Source organism: Elgaria multicarinata, chromosome 16 (genome assembly GCF_023053635.1).
Source record: "Elgaria multicarinata webbii isolate HBS135686 ecotype San Diego chromosome 16, rElgMul1.1.pri, whole genome shotgun sequence".
Lineage (NCBI taxonomy): Eukaryota > Metazoa > Chordata > Lepidosauria > Squamata > Anguidae > Elgaria > Elgaria multicarinata.
Genome location: NC_086186.1, coordinates 16,846,511 through 16,873,236, shown reverse-complemented (window position 1 = coordinate 16,873,236; position 26,726 = coordinate 16,846,511). Strand labels below are relative to the sequence as shown.

The 26,726-nt window shown below is 44.0% G+C and overlaps 1 protein-coding gene across 2 annotated transcripts in view; it reads left to right on the top strand.

Moving 5' to 3' along the window:
- Positions 1-26,726, top strand: part of BNC1 (basonuclin zinc finger protein 1) — a 94,753-nt gene that overhangs the window by 48,071 nt on the left and 19,956 nt on the right. The window contains exon 1 of one of the 2 annotated variants that reach the window (XM_063142405.1): positions 21,059-21,240. The exons of the other annotated variant lie outside the window; for it this stretch is intronic. Coding sequence (XP_062998475.1) covers positions 21,232-21,240 — 9 coding nt within the window. The 5' untranslated portion in view covers positions 21,059-21,231. Of the gene's footprint in view, positions 1-21,058; positions 21,241-26,726 lie in introns of those variants that run through there. 2 annotated transcript variants of the gene reach the window in all.

The window sequence follows — 26,726 nt, the reverse complement described above, 5'->3', positions numbered from 1 at the left end:
TAGGGATCATTTCAATAATTTTGTGCAATGCGCTCTCTATTTTTACATGCTTGTTTCTAATGCAATTTTCCATAGTTTTGTGTGCACGTTTAATTATACATGCATGTATGCACACACACACACACGTGCACGCACACACATTGAATCTAAGGAACAAAAAGGCCATCTTGCTAAAATCCACTCTTGCGTCTGCTCTTGGGTGACAGACTCCAGAACTTGCGTATCTAGAGGCAAGTTGGGTCATCGTTTCGCCTCTGTGACCCTTCCTAACCTGTACCAGCCAGCAGGCTAGCACTAATGTCAGTCTTGTTTACTTGGACAAGACTGATAGCATCCAGGTGGAATTTCCAGACCTTTCCATGCCTTCGTTTTCTGTAAAAGGGGCGGAATTCAAAAGGCCCAACCCAGAAGCCTTCTGCAGTAAAGGCATAATGTCTTTGCCATTCACCCCCCACCCCCTTACTCCAAATCTGAAGAAGTTGAAACATAAGAAGCCTTGCTGGATCAGACCGAAAGCCTATCTCGACCAGATTCTGACCCTATAGTGGCATTCTCCCCATCTTATTCCCAAACAACAGGTAAAGAGAGGTATATTGCCTCTGATCCTATATATATGGTGGAGGCTGGTGGCTTCGATGTCAGTGGGGCAGCAAATCTGGTCTGGGTTTCAGTCAGAACCAGCCAGAATTCTATTTTTTTTAATAATTCTTTTTATTATTATTTTCACAAATCATAACAAGAAAAGGTTAAAGAAGAAAAAAGAAGAAGATTGAAACACTGAAAAAATAACATAAGGCTTCAAAGCATCCATGGATTTCAAATTCCAATACATTACAAAAAGGGACCAATTCGGAATCAACTCGTTTACAAAGCCTTGCTCTTTAGACTTTCTTATATAAGTCAATTTTATCATATGAACCACGTCCCAGACCTCCTGGAACCAGTCAGAACTCTAAAAGAGCTGACATCGGAGCCACCAGCCTGCACTGATTGTGACTGTTAGCCATTGATTGCCTTCTCCGCCATGAATTTGGCTAATCCCCTTTTAAAGCCGTCCAAGCGGGTGGCCATCACTAGGTCTTGCGGCAGCGAATTCCACAGTTTAACGATGTGATGTGTGAAGAAGTCCTTCCCTTGATCTGTCCTGAATCTCCCACCAATCAGCTTCATGGCACGGCCCCACTGAGTTAAAGTACTACCAGAGAGGGAGAAAAAGTTTTCCCTTCCCGCTTCCTCTGCACGGTGCATAATTGTATCCATCTCTTTCCTCTTTTTTGGTGCGGCATTTCTTTTTGGGGAGGGAGATGTGTCAGGTATGCATCATAATTGGGACCACAATACCTGATGGAACACCTCTCCCGACATGAACCTTCCCCTACACTGTGCTCAACATCTAAGGTCCTCCTCTGAGTGCCTACTCCGAGGGAACCTCGGAGGATAGCAACAAGGGAGAGGGCCTTTTCGGTGGTGGCCCCCCAATTATGGAATGATCTCCCTGATGAGGCTCGCCTGGCACCAAGATTGTTATCTTTTCGGCACCAGGTCAAGACTTTTCTCTTCTCCCAGGCATTTAACAGTATTTAACAATGCTAAGTTTGTTTGTTTTTTAACAGACCTCAGAACTGTTGTTTTAAAATGGATACCGTTGTTTTTATACTGTTGTTTTTATGTTTTTGATGGTTTTAAATTTTTGTATACTTTTTAATGCTCACTGTTTTTAACTGTTGTAGGCCCAGAGAGCTTTGGCTGTGGGGCGGTATATAAATATAATAAATAAATATAAATAAATTGCACACATTTGCACACTAATGCAGCCCTATAATGAATAACACCTCCTGCCATTTATTTATTTATTTATTTATTACATTTTTATACCGCCCAATAGCCGAAGCTCTCTGGGCGGTTCACAAAAATTAAAACCATCATAAAACAACCAACAAGTTAAAAAACACAAATACAAAATACAATATAAAAAGCACAACCAGGATAAAACCACGCAGCAAAACTGATATAAGGTTAAAATACAGAGTTAAAACAGTATAATTTAAATTTAAGTTAAAATTAAGTGTTAAAATACTGAGTGAATAAAAAGGTCTTCAGCTGGTGACGAAAGGAGTACAGTGTAGGCGCCAGGCGGACCTCTCTGGGGAGCTCATTCCACAACTGGGGTGCCACAGCGGAGAAAGCCCTCCTCCTAGTAGCCACCTGCCTCACTTCCTTTGGCAGGGGCTCACGGAGAAGGGCCCCTGTAGATGATCTTAAGGTCCGGGTAGGTACATATGGGAGGAGGCACTCCTTCAGATAACCTTCAAATTTACATATGCTGCTCCTGCACCTGAAAAGTTTTATTTTGAACAGGGAATAACCTAGTATGCAGCATGATGCCAGCAACAAGACAACCTGTCACTACACAATATCCAAACGATTGCACTGGCACCCCAAAACAAGCGTACCTTTACCAAACCTTTTAAAAATGTATCCTACAATACCTTGGTGATGGTTCCTATGGTTTATTTAGGAAGTATATTAAACTAGTCTTCCCTAGGAATGCTGGAGAAATCAATTTGGGGGATAGAGGTGGTTGTGTTTTCCTAGGTTCACCCCCCCCCTCCAGACTTCATTTTGGTTTCCACTTCAGTGCCCAACTTGATCTGCAGTGAGATGGGACACTTTGCAGATTTCACAGGTGTTTTCTGCATTTTTCGTTGGTTCCGCAATTTTGGCCGTTGGGTGCAAATAACTCAAAAATGTGCGCAACTTGCAGAACTTGTGGGAAATACATGCAAAAAAAGTTCCCAGGGTTTGTGGAAAAGCCTACCGCTTGGCAGCGATAATGAGAGATAAATCAATAGTCTCATTTATATCTGAATGGAAACCTCTGATAGAATTTTTGCAAGAAACAAAGAAAAATGATCTATTTGTCTCTGGATTCAATGTATGAGAAATAGTTAATTTGGAAGAAAGAAATGAATTGGATTATTGTGTTAAATGTCTTAACAAGGAGAAAATATAATTTACATCTCTGATGTGTAGAGAACCGAAAACATACCTTAACCTTGGTTTATGTATTTCCCTTTTTCTTTGATTTTCTTTCTTCTTATTATTTTTATTGTCTTTTTTCTTTTCTTTTTTCTTTTTTCCCCCCCTTTTTCTTTCTTTGTGTATTCATTTCCCTTAGATGTAATGTCTTTATGCAATGCTTTTATGTCACATATGGGTATGAAACAATAAAAAAAAATGTTTTTTTTTTAAAATAAGAAAAGCCCACCACTTGGCTCACAGATGCAAATCGAGCCCTATACGCCACAGAACTTCGTCGAGCCCAAAAAGAGCTGGATTTCCTAACAATGGACATCCCTAGTCTTCCCTCAACCTGGTATCCTCCAAATGCATCGGAATATAACCCACATTTTCTCTCCCCCCGCAGAGGGCGACCACTGATAAATTGCCCCCAAAAGGACAAAAGAGGACAGCAATTGCCTAAAATTGGCACAAGCTCATGCATATGTATAGATACAAATTTAGAAATAATTATTATAGTTTTGTTAGAAATACAATTTCGTAGTTTAGAAGACTGCAACCAAGTGACTTGCATGCCTGCCTATTTGGTCTTCTGTTTGCATGCTAACCTTTTACCCAAAATGGACAGGAGGCCTTCAAGTTAAAGGAAGCCAGATTCCAGCTGGACATCAGGAAAAACTTCCTGACTCTTAGAGCAGTGCGACAATGGAATCAGTTACCTAGGGAGGTTGTGGGCTCTCCCACACTAGAGGCCTTCAAGAGGCAGCTGGACAGCCATCTGTCAGGGATGCTTTAGAGTGGATTCCTGCATTGAGCAGGGGGTTGGACTCGATGGCCTTGTAGGCCCCTTCCAACTCTGCTATTCTATGATTCTATGAAACAGAGGGCAGTCCTCTGGCGGTCCTTCAAATAGAGGACTTGCCTCTGTAAAAGAGGACACGTGCCCAACCTACACCTACCCACTCACCCCCTCACCGCACCCCCACCCCCACCCCAACCAGCACGGCCATGGGAATCTGGCTGTTCTCAACAAACTTTTGCAACCGCTGCAACTTTAATGATTTTTGCCTTGATAAGCATCTTGCATCCTCCATGTACCTGCTGATGGCCATGAAAAGTGGATTCAGCTATGCCTCCGTACTACACCCTCTTTCTCTCACATGCCCAGACAGGACTAGCCACAGTCTAGGCCTAAATTATTGAGTGCAATAGATTGAAAGTGTTCTGTCATTTTGGTAGAACAATAAAAAGGGTTGCACTAGCAAGTCTCTCTTGGTGGCTTAAAAATGAAACTTTACATCTTGCAACTTTCCAGTTAAACTATATATGTCCTCCTGTTGTTGCTGTTGTTGTTTTTAAACAGCAATTCTCTGTGCAATTTTACCAGCTGTGTGTTCTGTAAGTTAAGAGCAAACTGAAAGCATGAGCAATATGCTGTCAGGATTTGGCAGTTGAAGGGGGTAGATTTTGCAACTTTGCCTCTACCTCTTTACCTTCCTTTTGAAGCAGCTACCTGACACACTACAGGCCTTAAAGAGGCAGCTCGACAGCCATCTGTCAGGTATGCTTTGAGGTGGATTCCTGCAATGAGCAGAGGGTTGGACTTGATGGCCTTATAGGCCCCTTCCAACTCTACTGTTCTTTGATTCTATGACCTTCTTACACAAAAGCGCAAACTATGCTAGGTGTGACCTGCAGGATAGTGGTACATCAGTGCTCCGACATCCGTGAAATCTGTAGACTGTAATGGGTGCAGTCAGGGCCAGTGTCAAAGGTAGACATGGGCAGGCACCTGCCATGGGCTCACAACCCAACACGGAAAGATTTGGAGGCCAATTTTATTTCAACTCTAGTAAATTTGCTTCGGTGACCTCCAGTCTCAGAGGCAGTACGCCTATGTACACCAGTCTTTTGTTTTACTTTCCAGAATGTTACACAAATTTGGTCATAGAAAAAAATATGTAATTTTTTTTAAAAAAAAAAAAGGAGGCCAAAAATACACATTTCCTCCATAAGTTAAAGCATAAAAATGCACGTTTGGTGGTGGGAATTTGCGTATTTGGGGGAGGTTGTGCTTTTTTTTTTTGCAAGTGCAAATTTGCTCAAATTTGGGAAATTCGGGGAAAAGATCTGATTCTGCCAATGAACGAGTGACGGAATGAAAGTCACCAATCTGCAAAACGCAGATGGAATGGATTTTACAAAACCCCTATGAGGAACAAAATAAATTTCAGAGAAGCTGAAAGGGGTCTGTGGATGGTGATGGGTGGGCAATTTTAGTTGGTGGAGTGATTTGTCTGGTTCATTCTGATAAGGATTGAGACTCTGGCATGCTAAGTAGCTATGCAACCCCTGAGCGGTCGCCATCCAACTTCTTAGAGGGACAAGTGAGCCACTGGGCAACTTCCAGGAAACCAATATCTTTGGGGTTTTGGGGGAAGGGGATGATTACAAGTGGTTCAATCTGTACCTTGTTCTTTTAAAATGTAATTTTTAATGATGTTTTTATTTTATTTTATTCCATTTGTTTGCTGCTTCAAAATCTTCAGATATGGAGTAGTATGAAAGTATTGTAAAGCAATAAATAAAATGCAAAGCTGTAACTAAAAGGGGTGGGGTGAAAGTACAAAATGTTCCGGCATATTTTAGCTTAAGAGCCTTACTCTCAATACCTAAGCCTAAGGCGAGGCATTTTAACCATTTCGAATGGGGGAGAGAAGTGGGCAAACATTGAGTAATCTCCAAACAATCAGCACTTAGGGAAAAGGGATTGGGGACCGGAGAAGGAGGGATGGCCATAAGGGAAACCCGGGTCGTCCAAATTTGGCCCATTTCCCTGAGGTTCTGTACCATTGGCCTAGGAACCCAGCCAGGTTCAAAGCCCTGCTCTTGATATAATCGATGCCCTATCCAAATCCATTGTTGTTGTCAGTTTCACCCATTGGCTCACAACTACAGTGCACTCTGAAGATGGAACTCTGTGTTCTGGCTTGGCTGTCCCAGCAGATTTTGCAGCCCATGGCAAAGAACACTATGGCTCTCCTTCCCATTCCATGAACAAAAGTCAACGGGGCTGGCAGTCAAATGTTTTTTCAACCATTGTGAAAGCACAGTGTCCTCCGCTACACTTGAAGGCACCAAGCTAAAGCCGGGAGCTCATGGCCGGCCACGTGGCACACAGCTCTGTCTTCCGACCCCTTGCCACCTTCTCCCAGCTTATGCCGCCTGACATAACTGCCTCATTTTGCTTTATGGTAGGGCCGGCCCTGGAGCCTGGAGCACCCAAGGATCCCCCTGAAAATGGCATCTGTGTGTCAAGTTTTCCCTCTCTTCTTCATAACGTCCTATGGCAATGTCATCCCATCCTGCATTTTCCCATCCCTGTTCTGCATCATAGCCTGCTGCAAGTGGCATCATACGAAACCTTCAAATTATCTTGGATGGCTGTGTTTTCACTCCTCCCTGGGGAGGTGAGACGGTTAGGACTAGAAAGCCAGGGCTTTCAAGTTGATCTTCAAGTGCATGCTGACATGGCTTAAGGTGACTGGGTTTCTTAGAAGACCACCAGGTTCACGTCGAGAGCTCTGACTTTTGCCAGTTCCCTTGAATTGCTTTGGGGAATTGAACAGAAATGCATCACACAGGTACAAGCCCAGGTGTTTACCTGCTTGCACTGGCAGCTTTAAGGAAGACAACTGTTGTTTGCACCTGGTCTCTTGCTTCCAGGCTGACCAGGAAGGTATGTTTCTTGTGCAGATGAGTTTGGTTCAGGGTAATGTCTTTCTCAAGGACTAGATTGGAAAGCTATCTTTGCTCGCCTGAAGATTAAGCTGTTATCCTGATGTTTACTCCCACTCTTTGCCTTTGTGCCCTGTGCTCTGATGCTCTCGGTGCCTGGAACTGCCTCGGCCTCTCTCACTCGCTCTCGTTCTCATTCAAGCCCTCTTTAAATATCCACTTTTTTTTTTTTTTTTTTGCAATGTTGTTCCTGGGCAATACGGCCCTTACTGCCTTCTCCTTCTGTACCTTGACTAATCCATATTGTGATGTGCTAAGGCATTTTGCTGCCATGGTGGCAACAGAGCTTCTGACAGTGATTGGCTGAGCTGCCCTGATGTCACAGAGGCTGGAATAGGCATAAAGGCCTCTGGATGTCACTGGCTGAGCTGCTCAGATCTGAAAGCAGCAAAGTAGGCAGAAGGGCTCGGGGAAGGAGGAGTAGAAAAAGCAGGCAAGACCCAAAGGAGGCAGCACCACAGGATGACATTGCCATAGGGAGGAGATAACTCTACACATTACAAAGAAGAGAGGGAAACTTGAGACAAAGATGCTATCTTCAGCAGCTAGAAGGCCGGCCCTACCATAAGGCGGAGTGATACTAAGGGAATCAGACATAGGTGGTGCCAGAGACAATGAGTGAATAAGCACCTTCCAATAGCATTACTGGATCCCTATAGTTATTGGAAGAAAAGCCACTTTTCACATACAAATTGTATTGGAATCATACACTGGATATCAAGAGCAAAGTATGTTAATGCTAAGCTTGCAATCATATTATTTTATTTTATTTTACTTGTAGTATTCCTAACCCATTCTAAATCCAATGGATTCTAGGGTGGTGTACAATCAAGATAAACATTATTTAAATAAAATGCAATCAGGCAACATCCTACATAAGGATGACATGACAATATCCTTCAGAACAATTTGCTGCTGCACGGCCATGAAGGACTTTGACTACTGCAGTGCGCTCTGTGTGGGACTGCCCTTGTGCGTGGTTCAGAAGCTGCAGCTGGCGCAGAATGGGCTTTTACTATGTTCAGCGGGCTATAAATGCCACAAATGAATAAATAATGGTTTCATAGCTTTACAGTAAAATTAGAAATAATTGAAATAGAATCATAGAATCGTAGAATAGTAGAGTTGGAAGGGGCCTATAAGGCCATCGAGTCCAACCCCCAGCTCAATACAATAGAAATACAGTACATCTCACCATAGTGGGAAAGACTATGAGCAGATGACCTGTGTGTCTGCTTAGTCTTCTCCCCAGATGGTGACTATGGCTGGGCAACTTCAAGGTCCCTATTGCTCTCCCTTCTTCTGCGTCTTCATTTTTAAACCTGCCTTGGACAGCCTTCCATATAGAGGACACCTTCAAATAGAGGACTTTCCTATGTAAAGTAGGATACGTGGCCACCCTATACGCACCTCTTTTCCTCCAACCCTTCATGGCTGCTCTCCACCTGCTGCCATCCTCCACCTAAGATGGCGATCTCATTCCTCCTAATGGGAGGGCCGGCCCTGCTTTGGGGCAAGGGGAAACCTTGCCTTTGCCAGAGATTACAGTTATTTTATTGCCTCACTGACTTTTTCATCCGCTTTCAAAGCTAGCCTTCACAGCCTGTAATAGATGACACGAATGCCACTCGGTAATTTGAAAGCCCTGCATGCAAATGTCAGTAACGACGGGGAATGCAAAATTCCAGGATAAACACCCATTTTCACCTTTAACTGTGCTGATTTGCTACTGATGTCATTCAGCATTTTTGGTTTTTTTGTCCGCTGTGCCTGTTTTCCTAATTGTGACTGACTAGTCATGATGTAACTTCTTAATTGATACGTAAAGCTACCTGCATTTTCGGCTGCAAACAGCTCCGCCATGTACGGTACTTGCTAATTACATTAAAGCAGGGCCAAATGATAACGTTTTTCTCGTGCGGACTCTGCAATCGCTTATTTACATCAAAAGCATACACACAATGAGATGGGCAAAAACATCTATCTATCCCATCAAACACAGCAACGGCATTTAGTGGTGGGTAAACAAGTGGGAACCGAATGGTTTGGAGAAGACTGCTTATCTCTCTGAATTTCATTTCATTTTGAAAAAATGCAATTGTACCTACACTACACAATTTTTAAGGGAGGGGCCTTTTTGTAGAAACCTTCCCCCATCCATTCCCCCCCCCCCAAATAGGCAGGGGTATTTCAAGGCACTGAGTTGCGTTGTAACAGTTCTTCACTTCTGAAAATGCTTTTGCAGCAAAGGAGAAAAGATGCACACATTTTCAGATCTTTTCCACACACCTCAGTTTGTCCAGTGACAAAACTAGCCAAGGATATGGCGGCCACTTAAGTGAGAGTACTGATGGATCTCTTACGGTATCTAAGAGCACTATAGCTGTGGTTCAGGTATTGTACCAATGGGTTTTTTTACTGGATCTGTTGCCTGGACACTAGTAGTTACTGACCCCATTCAGATGGCGCACTAAGCCATGGTGGTTAAGCGTTTTGAGATAAACGTTATGGCTTAGCATGTCATGTCAACCATAACTTGGCTCCCTGATTGAGTGTACACTTTATATTGAGTCTAGTTAAACCTCAAAAAAACCAAAATTATGGCAACCAGCTTGATTGATAACTGGCAAATAGAGGGAGAAAACGTGGAGGCAGTGACAGACTTTGTATTTCTGGGCGCAAAGATTACTGCAGACGCTGACTGCAGCCAGGAAATCAGAAGACGATTACTTCTTGGGAGGAGAGCAATGACAAATCTTGATAAAATAGTTAAGAGCAGAGACACCATGCTGACAACAAAGGTCCGCATAGTTAAAGCAATGGTATTCCCCGTAGTAACCTATGGCTGCGAGAGCTGGACCATAAGGAAAGCTGAGCGAAGGAAGATAGATGCTTTTGAACTGTGGTGTTGGAGGAAAATTCTGAGAGTGCCTTGGACTGCAAGAAGATCAAACCAGTCCATACTCCAGGAAATAAAGCCAGACTGCTCACTTGAGGGAATGGTATTAAAGGCAAAACTGAAGTACTTTGACCACATAATGAGAAGACAGGACACCCTGGAGAAGAGGCTGATGCTAGGGAAAGTGGAAAGCAAAAGGAAGAGGGGCCGACCAAGGGCAAGATGGATGGATGATATTCTGGAGGTGACGGACTTGACCTTGGGGGAGCTAAGGGTGGCAACGGCCGACAGAAAGCTCTGGCGTGGGCTGGTCCATGAAGTCACGAAGAGTCGGAAGCGACTGAACGAATAAACATACCTAAAGGATGAATCAGATCCTTTAAGTGTGCACCTGCCATAATATGTGAGGAACCCTTAAATGGAAACAAGATTTGTGCTAATGTGTTGCAATATATATATATATATATATATATATATATATATATTTGCCCTGCGCTTCAAATTAGTGCATGAAGGAAGCTGTGAGCATGTGAGTGTGTCCCTTTATCAGGATACAAGCTTAGAAATCCTCTAGCACAACCTATTTGGGTTTTGTGTCCTGGGCACTGGCTTTTCAGGAACCTCGGTTGCTTATCCCACTTCTAAAATGGAATGCTGTTCCTAAGCTGTAGCTGGGGAATGTCAGGAATGCAGTATGGCTAAGGTTGCCAGGTCAAATCTTCAAAAATTAAATGTTATCTCTTTGTTTTCGTTTTCTTTGGGACCAATTAGAAGCACAGTGGATTAGAAACGGTGGACCAGGGAGAACAGATGAACCACACAGAGGTAGTTAAAAGCATGCATGAAGGATTTGCAGAACCACCTGTGCTATCCCCACTCCTCTGCTGACAAACCCACCCACTAGCCATGTGTTTGATCATGAAAACCAGCTCCTCCACATGAATGGAAGTCCAGACTGGCCCAGGATTCTGACCATCAGGAGCAACTGGGAACTGAGTGCAGCTGCCCCTTGTGGTCAACCACTGAACTACAGCTGCCAAGTTCTTGGTGAAATACCTTCAGGCCCTGGACTGACTCCGCCCACTCAGGCTGTCCATTGGATCCTCCTAGATAGGAAGGAGTATAAGAGGGCTTCCTGTTGCAGTTGAACCTTGCTTGAGCAATAAGGTCTTCCTGAGAACTGGCATGTCCCTACTTTCTTGGGTGGTCTTTCAATCTTACTTTCTGGTTTACCTTTAGGACTGAACAGCAAGTCAGAACTAAAGGACTAACTGGGAGGCAAGACTGAACCCAGAAGTCAGGAACGAAGAGTAAGTCAGGACGGGACTCCTGTTTGCTGCCTCCTCATTTGTCCTTTGGTTCTGACTTCCTCTTAAAATTAAAAATACAATAATCAGTTAAATAACTATTTCTTGCCTTTTTATGATACTCAGAATCACCTGCCTCACTTGGCCTAATAGGAGGACTGGCCCTGGCAGGTCATTCAAACTTTGGCCTTGGGAGTGTATGTGTGTGTGTGTGTGTGTTAAGAATCAGAAGAAGAATGTGGACACCCAGAATCTAAGAACAGAAATCAGGTAGCGTTTTCTGGAGAACAATTAGCGTTAATTAAGAAAGCAGGAAACATAGGACTGGATCCATAGAATTGGGAGTATGAGGAAAGAAGCTTCCAGTGATGTACCACAAATACTTAAGAACCTAAGAAGGTCTATCTAGTACAGCATCTTGTTTTCCACAGTGGTCTACAGGAACCCATAAGCACAAGGGCAATCACTCTCTTCCGCTGGTATAATAAGTTATTATTATTATTATTATTATTTATTTATTTATTTATTTATATAGCACCATCAATGTACATGGTGCTGTACAGAGTAAAACAGTAAATAGCAAGACCCTGCCGCATAGGCTTACATTCTAATAAAATCATAATAAAACAATAAGGAGGGGAAGAGAATGCAAACAGGCACAGGGTAGGGTAAACAGGCACAGGGTAGGGTAAACAGGCACTGGGTAGGGTAAAACTAACAGTATAAAGTCAGAACAAAATCAGGTTTTAAAAGCTTTAGGAAAAAGAAAAAAGTTGAACCCACTGTGACATTTCCAGCTTGTGCTGTAACTTTACATTTGTTATTTGTTGTTGAGAAGAGTATGCAATTGAAGAGAAGAAACCCAATCAGGAATAGGATAACATTAATTCCGGTCTCGATCCTCTTTAAGAAAAATGTTGGTTTTAGTGATGCCTCTCTGTGAATTATGGATCATTTCATCCTGGTAAAGTGTCCGACTGTCAAGAATTTGGACTACTGTGTCTTGTAATGGATAAGGAGTATGTTTGTGGATCTGAAATGGAGACCAGTTCACTGCAACGTCTTTGCATTACAATTACCGACAGGCCAAGTTGGATAGAGGTGCCAACTAAGTAATATCTTTCTGGTCTGACCAGTTTGCTGTACATTGCTTTGAGGACAGATTGAGTCAGAGAAGGCGGCTCATAATTGCTTGAAATAATTAATTATAATTCCAAAAGAGGAATACAGTGGGATTGCCATGGGCTGGCTTTTTACAGCCGGTCTTGTTGATTTATTATTGTTTATATATAGAACCATCGATGTACATGGTGTTTTGTGTAGGAACACAAAAGAGCACATATAAGGGCACGTCATCTCTCTGCCATTGTCATGTCCTCAAGTAGCCATCCACCGAAGCTTCTCCGAGTGGTTTGGAGGCTGTTGTCATCTACCCTGCTGAATCCAATACAGGAACCGAGATTTGATGTGAAGGAGCTAATGGAGGTGCTGAACCTATTTGGGGGGTGAGTTTCAGCACCTTGGATAGTTCCTTTAAGAGTTCTGGCTGGTTCTGATTGAAACTCTGAGCAGCTTCACCGCCCCACTGCTGTAGGAGCCACCAGTCTCCACTGTCTTGGGGCCTTCCTAGACGAGGCCTTAGCGCGCTTTGAGACCCGGTTTCCCTGCTGTGCGTCCAGATGACGCACAGGGGAATCCGGGCCCAGGCCGCACTGAGGACTCCTCTAACGCGCCATAAGCGAAGTCGCTTATGGCGCGCCTTTTTCGGCCGGGGCTGCGAAACATCTAGGAAGGTCCGTGGCACATCGGCCCGGGGGGGGGGGGAAGAGAGGGGCAGGGGGAAGGCCGGACCCGGCAGGACGGGGGGCGGAGAGCAGGTATCAGGGATGGCAAGGGGGGGAGAGCGGGGGAGAGAGAGAGTGCTGGGCGTCGCCGCCTGAACAAGCAGGTGAGCGGCGCTGCCAGGGCAAGGCCGGGGACAGGGAGGGGGGGCTTCGTTTTTTTTAAAAAAAAACGGACTTACCTTCTCCGCAGTCTTCGGGCCGCACGTGGCCCCTTTAAATTTAAAAAAAAATGGTGGACGCTGCAGGGATCCTGACGTCCCTGCGCGTCCTGCGTCTGGAAGCCCGGGCAGCGCGCGCTAACATCAGCGCGCCGTCGCCCCGCCTCCCTGCCGGATTATCCCGGCAGGTCTAGCAAAGCCCTTGGTCTCAAGTCTGGTTCCATTCAGAAGTGTCCTCACGGCCACCATTGCCTGGGCCAGAGCGAAAGGCAGGTGAAAAAACAGGTTCCAATGGATGGGGGGAAGCAAGTCCAGGGGACTCTTGTCAATGGGTCCCTACTCAGGTGTAAGGCCTAGGCTGGTGCCTGGTCATGACTACCCTTCCATCTGCTTAAGATGGATAGAGAGCCCCATTGGAGCGTTTTATCCTTGAGGTGTCGAGGCCATCGGAATGAACCCTTAGAGCCGGAGAGTAAATTTCCCACATTTAACTGTTCTGTCTCATGAGTTCTGGGTCATTTAGAAAGGAATCATTGATTTGATGCGTTGTTGTCTTCTTGGCAGCTAGAAAGAAATCACTGAACATTTTATGACATGCAAAGGCTGCTTCTTTTTTTAAGTAAGCAGAATACAGTTTTCTCCTGTTCGTACCAACTTGCCATTGACACATGTTTAGTCACTTGTGCAAGAGTCTTAAACACTCCCTAGGAAAACAAAGGGGGAAATTGTCGCCTCGCATTGATGAAATATTACTCATTCCGCTTGTTATGCCACCAGGATGAAAGAACTTCCAAACTGTGGGCTTGCAATAAAAAGCATGAAAAAGAAAATCCCAGGGAAATGCCGCGGGAGGTGAAAATGAATATGAAACGACATGACTGCTGTTAAAGCATCTGCTGTACCGATATTACAGCTGGACCTGGGCCATTTTTGCCAGCGCTGAACTGCTCTGGGTCTCTTATAACAGATTCGCACAACCACCAGACCCAGTTCGAGCATTACTGCCACCCAGAAGGTATTTTGTGTTGATTCAACCAGTGAAACGATATTTTACCAGTACTGGAAGCTGAAAAGGAAGTGAACTATGGATTCTGCCAGACCCAAAGGCGTGTGGGTGGGTGTGTAACCCAAATGGATTTGCCTGAAATTTCTATGCATGGCATCTCTGTGCCTGTATACAGACTGTCAGGAGGGCCTGCTATGCCCAGAACTAAGCTTTCTGCTTACTATCAACAAAAAATGATTTTAAACCTTTAATGATTGGGGGGGTGGGGAATCAACCCCGCCATTGCACATATATGGCTAGCCATAGAGTCATATTTTTCGAGTGGGGACATCAGCTTGCCAAGCAGCTGGAGAAACTGGACAGTCTGTCCATCCCGATTTACCATGAAGAACCCCAACAGCGGGCCTTCTCTGTAGTGGCACCCACCCTCTGGGAAACCCTCCCCCCCCCCCGATGCAGTTCAGAAGGCAGAAAATGTGGCATCTTTCAAACACCTCCTTAAAATACTTCTTTTCACCCAAGCTTTCCCTGGGCTCCATTTTGCTGTTCCTTCAACAGTTTTACTGCAGCTGTTTTAATGCCTTGCTTTTAATGTCGTGCTTTTAATATTATATGCAGAAATTTCAAGCAGCAAATACAGGCCCAGCATTCTAGCAAACTGGACCTTAGGTTAACTTTTGGCATGTTTCCCTAAGGCTGAGCTGAAATAAGGAATGTTTTTTGTGAATATTTTCCCTCTCTGCAAAGGTCATCTTCTGAGGATTGGGAGTTCAGAACAGGAACACCAGTGGTTCAGAAAATGAGTTCCTGACTAACACACATTCAAAATAATAATAATAATAATAATAATAATAATAATAATAATTCTTACCTGCCTCTCCATTTTGATCCAGGTGGGGAACAACAATAAATGATAAAATACATAATGCTCAATTAAAACATAATATATATTGTTAAAAACATCCTAAAAAACATCCTAAAAACATTTAAAAACATCTTAAAATTCCACTGGACAGTGTTTCCTGTTCTCACTCCCAATTGACTTTGAGAAATTGTCACATAACCAAATGTTATCGGTGATGAGGCATCATTAGGAAACCAATTTAGGTTGAAGGGGGGAAAGCATTACTCTCACTCTGTATTGACTTTATGATTTTGTCGTCATGAAGTAAAATCTGATTGGCTATGTGGCACTGTGTTATTACGACTCTAGTAACATGATTCCCTACTGGCCTGGATCACACTGTTAGCAAGAAGCAACCGAGAGAGGGCACAAGCAGATTCAAGTGTGTGTGTGTGTGTGTGTGTGTGTGTGTGTGTGTGTGTGTGTGTGTGTATGTGTGTGTGAAAAGGCAGGCTTTAGGGAAGGTTTCAGGAAATGGCCCTTTGAAAACTCCTGTTTCACACCCAAATGTTCACTTTGCAATCATTTGGTGCAGCCCTAATTTTCCCTGCTGTCAATATAAAACAAATGTAGAGGATCAGTCAGAAAATGAGCAAAGGTTATTTCTAATGTATAACAGCCTGAAACAGTGGAGAGTGATAGTTCTGATGTCAGGTGGAGGGAGGGAGGAATTCATTCCAGGTTTCAGTCAGAACCAGTCAAACCTCTGAAAGAGCTGTCCAAGGTGCAGGATCTATTTGAGGATTGGTTTCAGGGGCAGGGAGTTGTCTCTTTATTTTTATTGTTTTACTTTTGCTACTTTGTAAAGTGCCATGTACCTTAATGGCAGGTGGTGGTGGTGGTTATACAATCTGCTTTGTATGCAACTATCATAACTAATCATTAACAATACTGAATTGTCATATATAAACCATTTCGAATCGTTATATATAAAGCACAGTGAAGGCAATGTTTCTACCTCTACTTTAAGATTATCGGGTGTCTTCTCCTCCCCCCCAAAAAAATCTTCCTCCGTTTTCTTCCTTTGGAATTACAACTACCTTTATTGACCAGTCTTGCCCTTAGGTGCTCATATAAAATTCTTGTTGAGTGCAGTAGGAGTTCTCCATCTGTATCTTTGGGGGGAAATTGGCCCTGAGATAAAACGCTAAGTGATTCATATAAAACAAAGGGTAAAGTTGAGGCAGGAAAAAGTTGGGAGCCAATGATTCTATCTCTCGCGCCCTCTCAGTTCTTCCACCTTCCATCCTACTGTGTTTAGGGTTGGCTTTTACTATTGGTTTCTTTGCAATCCCAACATCTCTGTCTAGACTCCACCTATAAAGAGTGCTTAGACCAGCTGCATTGAAACCAAATTAACTTTTGCCATTGAGCTCCGTGGAATCTGATACGACCCCTGCTCATGATCTCTCTTAAAGATTTTTTTTTCTCCACGTTTGAATCATCTCTGAGCTTCTTTGGTGCTAATTATCCAAATATCTGCTTGTTGTATATACGGATGAGAAAGTAGAGGAGAGGCCATTTGTAATGGACAGAGATCAACTCCTATTTGGCTTCTCCCTGATGAGAATTACCTCCTTCAACAGCCATTTAAATTTCTCACCATGCGCCAGAGCACCCAGTGTAGTTTTACACCATGGCATTATGGGAAATTTAAATGGGGACACCCATTGGGCGGGCTTGCAGACTTGCTGCCCAATGTGGAGGGCCTGGGCAGGTGTAGCTGCCCTAGGATGTCAAGTAGTGATGCCAGACTCAGACCTCAGAGACTGTTGGGAATATTGCAACCTCATCTGAACACTACACTGTACATGCATTTTTATGCAAGAACATTTGTGTGTGACACCCATTTTACCTTTTCTTCACCAAAGAAGGGTGTGGTCTCCTTTTGTTCTAAGGTAGCCCTGTGTGCATGTGGGACTGGTAAATGCTCGTTCTGTTTCCCCTTTTCATTTTTCTTTGCTAATTGCCTTTGAAATATGAAGCATGATTACTAAATAATCCCGTCCGTGACTGGCCTAGGCCATGTGTCCTCTGCTACAGAAGACTGTCCTCTGAAGGCATCATCTCTTTGTAAGCCTGTCCAGTCCATGTCCAGTACAAAGATTTAAAAAATATATAAGAAGGGAGAGAGTGAAAGGGGCCTTGAAGTTGCCCATCTTCGGTTAGCACCCAGGTCACCTGACCCCAGTCTTCCACGCTATAGTGAAATATATTGCATTTCTACTTAAATTATCATAATTATTTCTAAATCTGCACTGATACATATAAATTAACTTGTCCTTTTTGCGGGGTGATGCATTTCCTATCTTTTGGAAATTCATAAGTGGCCATGGAGGGTGGCTCTGTGTCCACTTTTATAGAGGACTGTCCTCTATTTTGAAAGTGTCCTCTATTTAAAAAGCTGTCCAGCAGACTGAGCAGGCACAGAGATCACCTGGTCACAGTACACTATGGTAAGATGTACTCTATTTCTATTTAAATTAGAATGATCATTTTTGCATCTATACATATAAAGTAGCACATGCAAATAGGCATCTTCTCTTGTCCTCTTTTTTTTAGCAATTTACAAGTGGCCACCCTACCCGAGAGACAACCGTCTCTCCATCTCAAGGGCTTGTAGAAAGGGCTGGCATTCTTGGTGGCTGCTCCACCATCGCAGACCTCCTTTTCCCTAGAACTTTTACCCGAAAGATCTCTTGCCAAAAGGAGCTTTTGCATGCTGTGGAACTCCTGTGCTTTGCAAAGGATGCTGGGTGGCTATTCTAGGGTAGGTACTTCGCACTGGATACTGGCCAGCCCTGTTGAGTGTCATTATTGCACTGGGTGAACTGAGAGATATGGGTATCCAAATTCCACCTTCTCCACCCAGTGAAAAATCAGCTGTGGGGCGTTCGTTCTGACATGGAAGGCTTTGAAGCCATACTGCTCAGGAAACTAGACAAGAACGTAATTCTCTCTCTCTCTCTCTAACAAGAACAGTGCGGCAACAGGAAACAAAGAAAACGATTTTAAAAGAAGACAACTGTTACTCATGTCTCTCATGTAATGTCTTATTTGGTCCCAAAGGCCATTAATAAATCTGTGCACCACGGCAGGTAAACGTAGGGCTAGTTGGCTTCAAATGTCACCATCTAGTGTGGCTTGAAAGACTGAGACAAGAAGCGAGGCCAAATCTTCGTCGAGCAGCTCCTTGCTTGAAGAGACCCTGCCAAGCGTGCTCTTCTGTCGCTTTAAGGAAGAGGGCTGGATGAACTATTTCTGTGATACCAGGTCAACAGCACATAAGCCATGTTGCCATAATTTACTTGCTGCTAGATCAAGAATTTGTTTTGTTCCATGGGTGGAATTAACTGCCCCCATCCTATGCAGAATGAGGCATATTTATGCCCAGTGAATTAAAATGATGGTTTTAAACTTGTGCTAAAAATTTCAGAGGAGGGCAGAGGGGTCCCAACCTCTTACACGTTGTGATAGCCCCTACAGCTATTGTTTTTAGATGAGTACAGTGATCACTGTTTGAGATGCATCAAACTCTGCATAGGACCAATAATAATCCACTGTTATTGTTTGCTATGGGCAATACCCATCGTGATGAGCATGAGCATGAGCATGGGAGGTGTGGATGGAAGGATATGGTTTAGTGCCAGTATTTATACTGTGACTCAATGAGAGGGAGCAGGTCACCCATTGTAAAAAGTGATGGAAAGCTTTCACCCCCTCAGCAAAGTTGTTCCCAAATGCAGTACTTTCTTCCACTACCACCCCATATTATTATAATAATAATAATAATAATAATAATAATAATAATAATTAAATTTATTTGTACCCCACCTTTTGCCCACTGCTGGGCCTTGAGGTGGCCCTACAAAATTTAAAACATATACATTTTAAAACCTAGGAAAAGAAATGTACAAAAATTAAAATAAAATACAATATTAAACATTAAAGGTTTAAAATACACGGCAATTTTACAAGTCCTTAATATAGATGGAGGACCAGATTATTCTCCAAAGGTCTGCCGGAACAAATAAGTTTTAGCCTGCTTCTGAAAGCCCATCAAGGAGGGAGCCAGTCTAGCTTCCCTGGGAAGAGAGTTCCAAAGCATTGGAGCAGCCACTGAGAAGGCCCTCTCCCATGTTCCCACCAAGCGCACCTGTGAAGATGGTGGGACTGAAAGAAGGGCTTCCCCAGAAGATCTCAAAGCATGGGCAGGCTCATAAGGGAGAATACGGTCTTTCAGATAACCTGGACCCGAGCCATATAGGGCTTGAATACGAATGAATGGCAACAAGAGGCACGTCCTCGCTCTCCCGCATGCAACTCGATGATTGCAGCCTATTGATTTTGTCCCCTCAAACTCAAAGGGTTGTATCCAATGTTAGTCCTCCTTAGAGTAGAGCCATTCAAGTGAAGCTGACTTAAGATAGACTAATATTGAATAATAACCCATGGGAGCAACTGAGAACTAAACCACCCCCTTCATCTGCATGGCCCTCTCCTGGGTTCCATTTCTTGGTCATCCTAAAGTGTGACAGAGAGAGAGAGAACATTAGGACCCGGCTACTCCTAGTGAGGTGCCCATCGCTTTGATGAGCTATATTCACTTCCGGAACCCATCTGCTCAGAGCAAGGCAACGGAACTGGTTTTTGAGGGCAAGACATCCTCAATGGACCCCTTTCCTTCAGTGAGTCTACCTTCTCACTGCCGTTGTCACTAGCTACTCTTGCTCCTCATCCTCTTCCTCATCATGGCTACTGCTTGTTTGCTTGCTTGACTGGCAGAGAGGAAGTAGGAGGTGGCATTGACTTCTCCTCCTTTACACCAACACCAAGGCCTCAGCCAGAGCAAGAGGCAGGTGAACATGCAGGTTGCAATGATGAAGAAGGGGGACAACTCCAGGGGGTTCTTGCCTTCGTGCCCCTGCTGGGTTGTGGCCCTGGGCAGGTGCCCAACCATGCTGACCCTTGATGCCAACCCACAGGAAGCTGTATTAGTCAGAATCAGACCACTGCTCTATCGAGGTCAGTTTTGTCCGCACTGACAAAAGCAACGCTCCAGGGATCCAGCCTTCCCTGGTGATGACACAGATTGAGCCTGAGACTTCCTGCAGACAAGACAGGTGCCCAGCCACTGAGCTACATTTTTAAAGATGCACGCACAACAAAACTCCATCTCAACGTCCCAGAGAGGGCCACCCAGCTCTCTGTGAGGAACACAGGAACTCTGCAACCCCATTGGCTCTTAAACACGGCTTCTCAAGTTTAACCAGTCTGGATGCAGCTTTTGCAAACAGATGCCGGCTCTGCATCCTATGGAGCAATTTCCAGCTCTGGTGTATGATCTATATTTGCATACCTGACATGTATCAATTAGTATCTTTGATGGCAGCCTCATTTCGGTGTGTTAATCTTACTTGCTTTCCCCCCCTCCCTCTCCCATTTTCTTTCTTTTTATTTTACATTTTTAATAAATTCAATGATTTTTTTTAAATCCATTTAAAAAAAACAAACCCCAAAAAACCACTTTCCTACTTTTAAAACATTTTTTTAAAAAATTTAGTGATGCATTTGGGTACTCAAGAATTGTTTGTGTATGCTTATAAAAAAAGAACAAGCAGAGTGATTCCCCCAATTCCTCCTCATTAAAAAAAAAAAAATCTTAGAGCTTTATTTCCAGAAAGCTGTTCACATTCTTGGGGAAAGGAGGCACAAACCGAAAAGAAAAAAATAATAATATAGGCCCTAGGTTAGCTGCATTGATTTAATGCCTTAGTTAGGCGGCTGGAGCAGAGGTAGTGCCTCTCCCCATGCTGCATTAGGGGAGCCTGGGGTCGCCCAGACTGCTTTTGATCAAGCCTGTGTGAAAGATGAGTGTCATGCCCTCTCTGAGCCAGCTGTGAGGGGCTCTGCCCTGTGACTGCAGGGGCATGCCGAAACACTCCCCTCCAGAGTGCTGAGGTGGGAGCATCCCGAAGAGGGGAGAGAGAGAGAGAGAGAGAGAGAGAGAGAGAGAGAGAGAGAGGCAATCCCACAACTTAGGCACTGTTAGGTTCTGGAGGAGAGAGGAGGAGGGATCTGGTTTCACTCCCCTGTGCTCAGCGTGAGCGCACATCAGGCGTGGAGGTGCGCTGCCTTCAGACGAGGGTGACAAGACCAAGGCGTGTGTGATGATTCTACCTTTCCTACTTGTACAGACAGGCATGTTTCCTGGTTCTTCTTCTCCTTTGTACAACTCACGGCAGAGGGGATGGGAAACTGTTTTATAGCTCTCGAAACACATGCTCCGTAAGAATGTCAGAGGTAAGGAAAGTTCTTTTGTAGCTTGTGCATGGATTTCGGTTTTATATCCCTCGCCTTACAAGCTCTTGAGAGAGAGAGAAAGATTTGCATGATTGTCCCGGATAGCAAATGATAAGCTTTCAAAAGGAGATTGCCGCGTGCTCTGTTTTCTTATTTAATGGCTGCAGTGTCTTTTAGAATGATTTCTAACTGCCCAATCCTAACCAGATTGACTCAAAAATAACTACACTGATTTCAGTGAGATGCACTTGTGAAAAAGTGTGTTTTAGACTGCAAGACTAGCTATATATTAAAAAGCTGGCCTTCTAGATGAAATGCACCCGAAAAGGATGCATCACCCTCCTTTGCCTATAAGTTGTGGGAAAGCGCTTGCAATCGGACCGGATCAAGCCCCTGATGGTTGTTCTCCTGGTTTGAAAAAGCAGCTTCCCATAAATCATTGATGACCTGACAATGTTTAATCGTACAGGTCCTGGATGTACATTAATAGCTATAAAATCTGTGATTTGTGACTTCGGTGTGTTCTGAGTCAAGTGCTCTAAGCAAATACATTATCATTAGCGTGACGTAGAAAATGCACAAGAGACCAGACAATGTAATTTTGCAAAAGAAGTTCTTGGGGAATTAGCTCTTTGGGAATTAGCTCTGGCATCATGTCTGCTCTTTGGATACAGAGTTCACTTGCTGACCATAAATGTGTCCTGCAAAATAACTGTCCAACTTACACACACACACACACACACACATCTCGAGAGATTCCTTGCAAAAGTTGTACTTTTGTGGTGTTGTGTGTGCTTTCAAAATGCAAGAAGACTGTGAAGATGAAATTGTAGTGTAGCAGAATGGTAAACGCTGGCAGATCTTTGGATTTTCTGCCCTTTGTCATTTCATCCCTTAATGCTAAACTGTCAACTGAATTCTGATATTTCGTTGGCATTGCTAAAGAAACAGTTGATTTTACTTTCCTGCTCAGTTAACAGAACAAGTCTTTTACTGCCACCCTCATTCTTCCACTTTTGGAGTGGTAAGGGGACATACTGTTTTGCTTCTTTAAAAAAGAAAGAAAAAGAGAAAAAGGAAGGAAGGAAGGAAGGAAGGAAGGAAGGAAGGAAGGAAGGAAGAAAGAAAGAAAGAAAGAAAGAAAGAAAGAAAGAAAGAAAAGTTGACAATTTGCTGACCAATTGAGAAGCTTTCTTTTTAAAAATATATACATATATCCCTATTCTAACTTTTCCTGCTTTAGAAAAATTAATAAAACACACTAAGGAGGGGGAACTGACACTTGTGGTTTTTACAAAACAATTGTTCCATGCCAAATAACTTGGGATGCTTGGAATTCATTGTTTTCTAACTGTGGGGAAAGGAAAAGAAATGCCCCTGCTTAACAGCATCCAAATTAAATATCACAGGCTCTGCTGTGAAAAGAAATACTTTCTCTTCAAAGGGCCAAGAGGATGGTAAACTGTACCCCTGTTCTCTTTTGCTTTTAAACTGTACGTTCTGGGGTGCTGCTTTGGCTGAGGTTGCTGCTGAAACCTTTTTAAAAGCCTTTTGTGATCATGCAACTCCTTGGCTCCTTGAACCTTGGGAGGTGATTGTTTGTCTTATCTTCCAGTGAGCTAACTCTACGCTGTGTTGCAAAACCTTGAGGCGTGTTGTGCTCCTTTTTACTGTTCCGGCAGCCTGCAACTGAAGTCAGCTTCATTAGTTTCACTGATGGCACATCAGTGCGCGGCTGGTGTTGCCGCTTCCTTCCAGCTAGTCCCCAAGCATGACTGGGGCTGCCTTGGTTTGGATAAGCTTGTAAGGATTTGTCAGCCAGATGTGACAAGATTGTCAAGAGGCAAGTAGAGGAGGAGATCTGATATTAATCAGTGCATAGCTCGGAGCCAAACTTTCTCAAATGCAGTGTAGTAACATGTTCTTCTCATTTACTGCGCCTCTTTTGTGGCTTTGGTTCTGCCACTGTGCGCCTTTGACGGTTAAAGGGAATGCCAGCCTTTAATTGTAAAGACGAAAATTGTGGGTGGGGTGGGGAAAATGAGTGTACTTCGCTATCCATTAACTGGCTTCTTTTTTTTAAAAAAAAAAGATTTTAAAATAAATTTGAGGGCAGGTTGCTGCTCTCGGCACATGGGCAGTCAGGCAGAGCAAAAGTCCTGAAAATATCAGTTCTGTCAAACGATGGGACTGGGTGAGTCCATTGTCATGCTGAGATTTGGGGCCACGACGCAGCGTGCGGGAGAGGCGTTGCACCTTCAGAGGCTGGATTTTGATTTTTCGTTGTGGCGCTAGGCCGAGGGTACGGTTCTCCCTCTTCTGTACTTGAGCAGCAGAAGCAGTTGATTTAATTAGGTTATGAAGAACACGCCTTGCAATCAATGTCGTTGCCTCCGTATGCTCTTCTGTGACCGCACATGTTTACCCCGAATCCAAGAGATAAGGATGCAGGTGCTTTCACTTCTCAGCTGGGTTTCTCATTTAGAGTTCACTGCCTGCCATATAGTCCTTAACCGGTGCTGTATTTTAGGATTAAGTGAGCATCGTGCAGCACATAGGCCACAGCTAGACCTAAGGTTTATCCTGGGATCATCCAGGGTTCGCCCCTGCCTGAGCACTGGATCCCCTGTGTGTCACCTAGATGAACAGGTTTGACCCCTGGATGATCCAGGGATAAACCTTAGGTCTAGCTACGGCCATAGTCGTAGTGATGGCCACCAATTTGGATGGCTTTAGAAGGGAGTTAGTCAAATTCCTGGAGGAGAAGGCTGTCGATGGCTACTAAATGCCTCTGTGCTACCTCTGGTATTGGAGGCAGTAGGCCTATGTACACCAGTTGCTGGGAAACATGGGCAGGAGGGTGCTGTTGCACTCACGTCCTGCTTGTGGGTCTCCCGTTGACAGCTGTGTGACCTGAATGCAGGACTAGATGGACTGATCCAGCATGGATATTCTTATGTGCTTACATTCTTAATTAAAACTTTTGGAATTATTATTGTTGTTGTTGTTGTGACATCCTTCCTCCAACAGCCCAGTCTACCATTCCATGGAACACCAAATAGTACTTTCTCTGGTGATGTCCTACTAGTTCTGTCAATGGCCAAGCCTCTTCATAGTATGGAGAAAGGTCTGATAGCGGCTGGTAACTATGACACTTTGATGACTCCTCAGTATTGAGTAGCAATATATCCCAGTTTATCATATAATTATCCTCTTCTCAGCTTCCTGAGACATTTGTTTGTCTTCTGTTAAAAACATAATGTAATCTGATCATCGATTCTTATTATTGGATCACCTTGTGGGAGGTGAGCAATGAACAGTCAACACCAGCAATGGCATTCCTGTTTCAATTCATTCTTATGAAGTTTCTAAACACTGTATAGATGGATGCTCTTTCCATCTATGGTGTTCATGTCACTTCCTTTCCCTGCAACAGCCAAAGGAAATCCCAGCCTACATCTGCAGGGTTTGACTAGAAATACTGAGTTGCTCTGGCCAATTTACTGCTCATCATTCAGTCTGTGAATGCATGCCTTAACTGCTTTATGTCCTGGTTTTAGTGGCTCTAGGATGTTGGTTTGAAATGTCTCCAGTATTAAAATCTAAACATTTTAACCAGTTGACATGGTCGAAATGGCTTTTACATACCCTGTTAGGTTTGGTTTGGTTTTTTAAGTCACATTTTTGTTCATGTTAGGATTTGACATTTGTTATTCAAGTGCAAACGTTGAAAACCCAAGGCTAATTTTATGATTGTCTGAAAATTTAATTTTGTTCTACTTGCACTTGTTTACCTTCGCACAAATCCGCATTAGTGCAAATCCTCCTCCCCCAAAGTGAAAAACCGGTCCGCAAGTCCATGGAATCTGAGTGACTAGGAAAAAGCTGGACTGCTTTGGAATCCATGGGGTAGATTCATAGAATCTACCCCATGGTAGATTCTACCATGAACATAGTGTTCAGAGGAGGGCAACCAGGATGATCAGGGGTCTGGAAACAAAGCCCTATGAAGAGAGACTGAAACAACTGGGCATGTTTAGCCTGGAGAAGAGAAGATTGAGGGGAGACATGAGAGCACTCTTCCAATACTTAAAAGGTTGTCACACAGAGGAGGGCCAAGATCTCTTCTCGATCCTCCCAGAGTGCAGGACACGGAATAACGGGCTCAAGTTAAAGGAAGCCAGATTCCAGCTGGACATCAGGAAAAACTTCCTGACTGTTAGAGCAGTACGACAATGGAATCAGTTACCTAGGGAGCTTGTGGGCTCTCCCACACTAGAGGCATTCAAGAGGCAGCTGGACTACCATCTGTCAGGGATGCTTTAGGGTGGATTCCTGCATTGAGCAGGGGGTTGGACTCGATGGCCTTGTTGGCCCCTTCCAACTCTGCTATTCTATGATTCTATGAAAGCTGAAGTCCTTTGAATCTGTTCCTGATTTCTCCCACATTCCCCAATGCTGAATATGCTACAGAACAAGGTCACCATGATGTATGACGCTTCTTCCGAACTTCATAAATTCTGTCCATAATAAAGTTGAGCAGGGAAGGTGCTTCAGCCGCTTTATATCATGTCAGACCATTGGTCCATCTAGCTTAGTAATGTCTATGTTGACTGGCAGCTCCTCTCCAGGGTTTCGGGCTGCCATCTTTGCTAGCTCTACCTGGAGATGCCAGCGATGGACTCTAGGCAGGAGTATCCCCAGACATCTTTGCTAACTGCGACGAAAGACTTCCCGGTCCCTCTCCAGTGTAGACTGGTGGTTCCAATATCATGGGGTTGTGAATCTGCTCCAGGTTTCAGTCAGAAAGCACCTTGGATAGCTCCCTTAAAGTCCTGGTTGGTTCTGACTGAAAGAGGATTCACCACCCCACTGACATCGGAACCACCAGCCTCCACTGCTTCAAATACAGAATCATTCCATTTAGATTCCAAGGGGGTGCATTTAGGATTACACCTGGTTACCCCCTTTAAATGTCTTTATAAGTCTGTTGCTCTTTTAGTATCAGAATCTGGGCTGGATCCAGAACAATCCAGGCCAGGTATTTGCCAGCCAAGGATCTTGCTCTCCTGATCCTGTGGTTCCTCTGCATTTCATGGAGCAGCCCAGGGGAACACAGGTGAGAGGTTCCTGCTTGTGGGTCCCTGGTCAACAGCTGGTTGGCCACTGTGTGAACATTGCCAAGTACACATTTTGGGGTTTTTTAAATCTCAATTATCTTGGTTAATCTTCTTCTCCTGGGTTCACTGAGCTCACTTAAGACCCCTATTTCTCATTATTCCCATGTTGTCTCAGTGACACTAAGAGGGATTTGAAAAGGTGAGGAAGAGAATGGGATTTGAGGATGGTTTTAGTAGTAGTGCTTTGTCTCCTAGGCTTCTGTTTTAAATTGTTCGTATAGTTAACTCAAAATTCGCTGACTATAGGTCAGGAGTGGACAACCTCTAGATATGTTGGCCTTCCTATCCCATCAGTCCTTGCCAGCA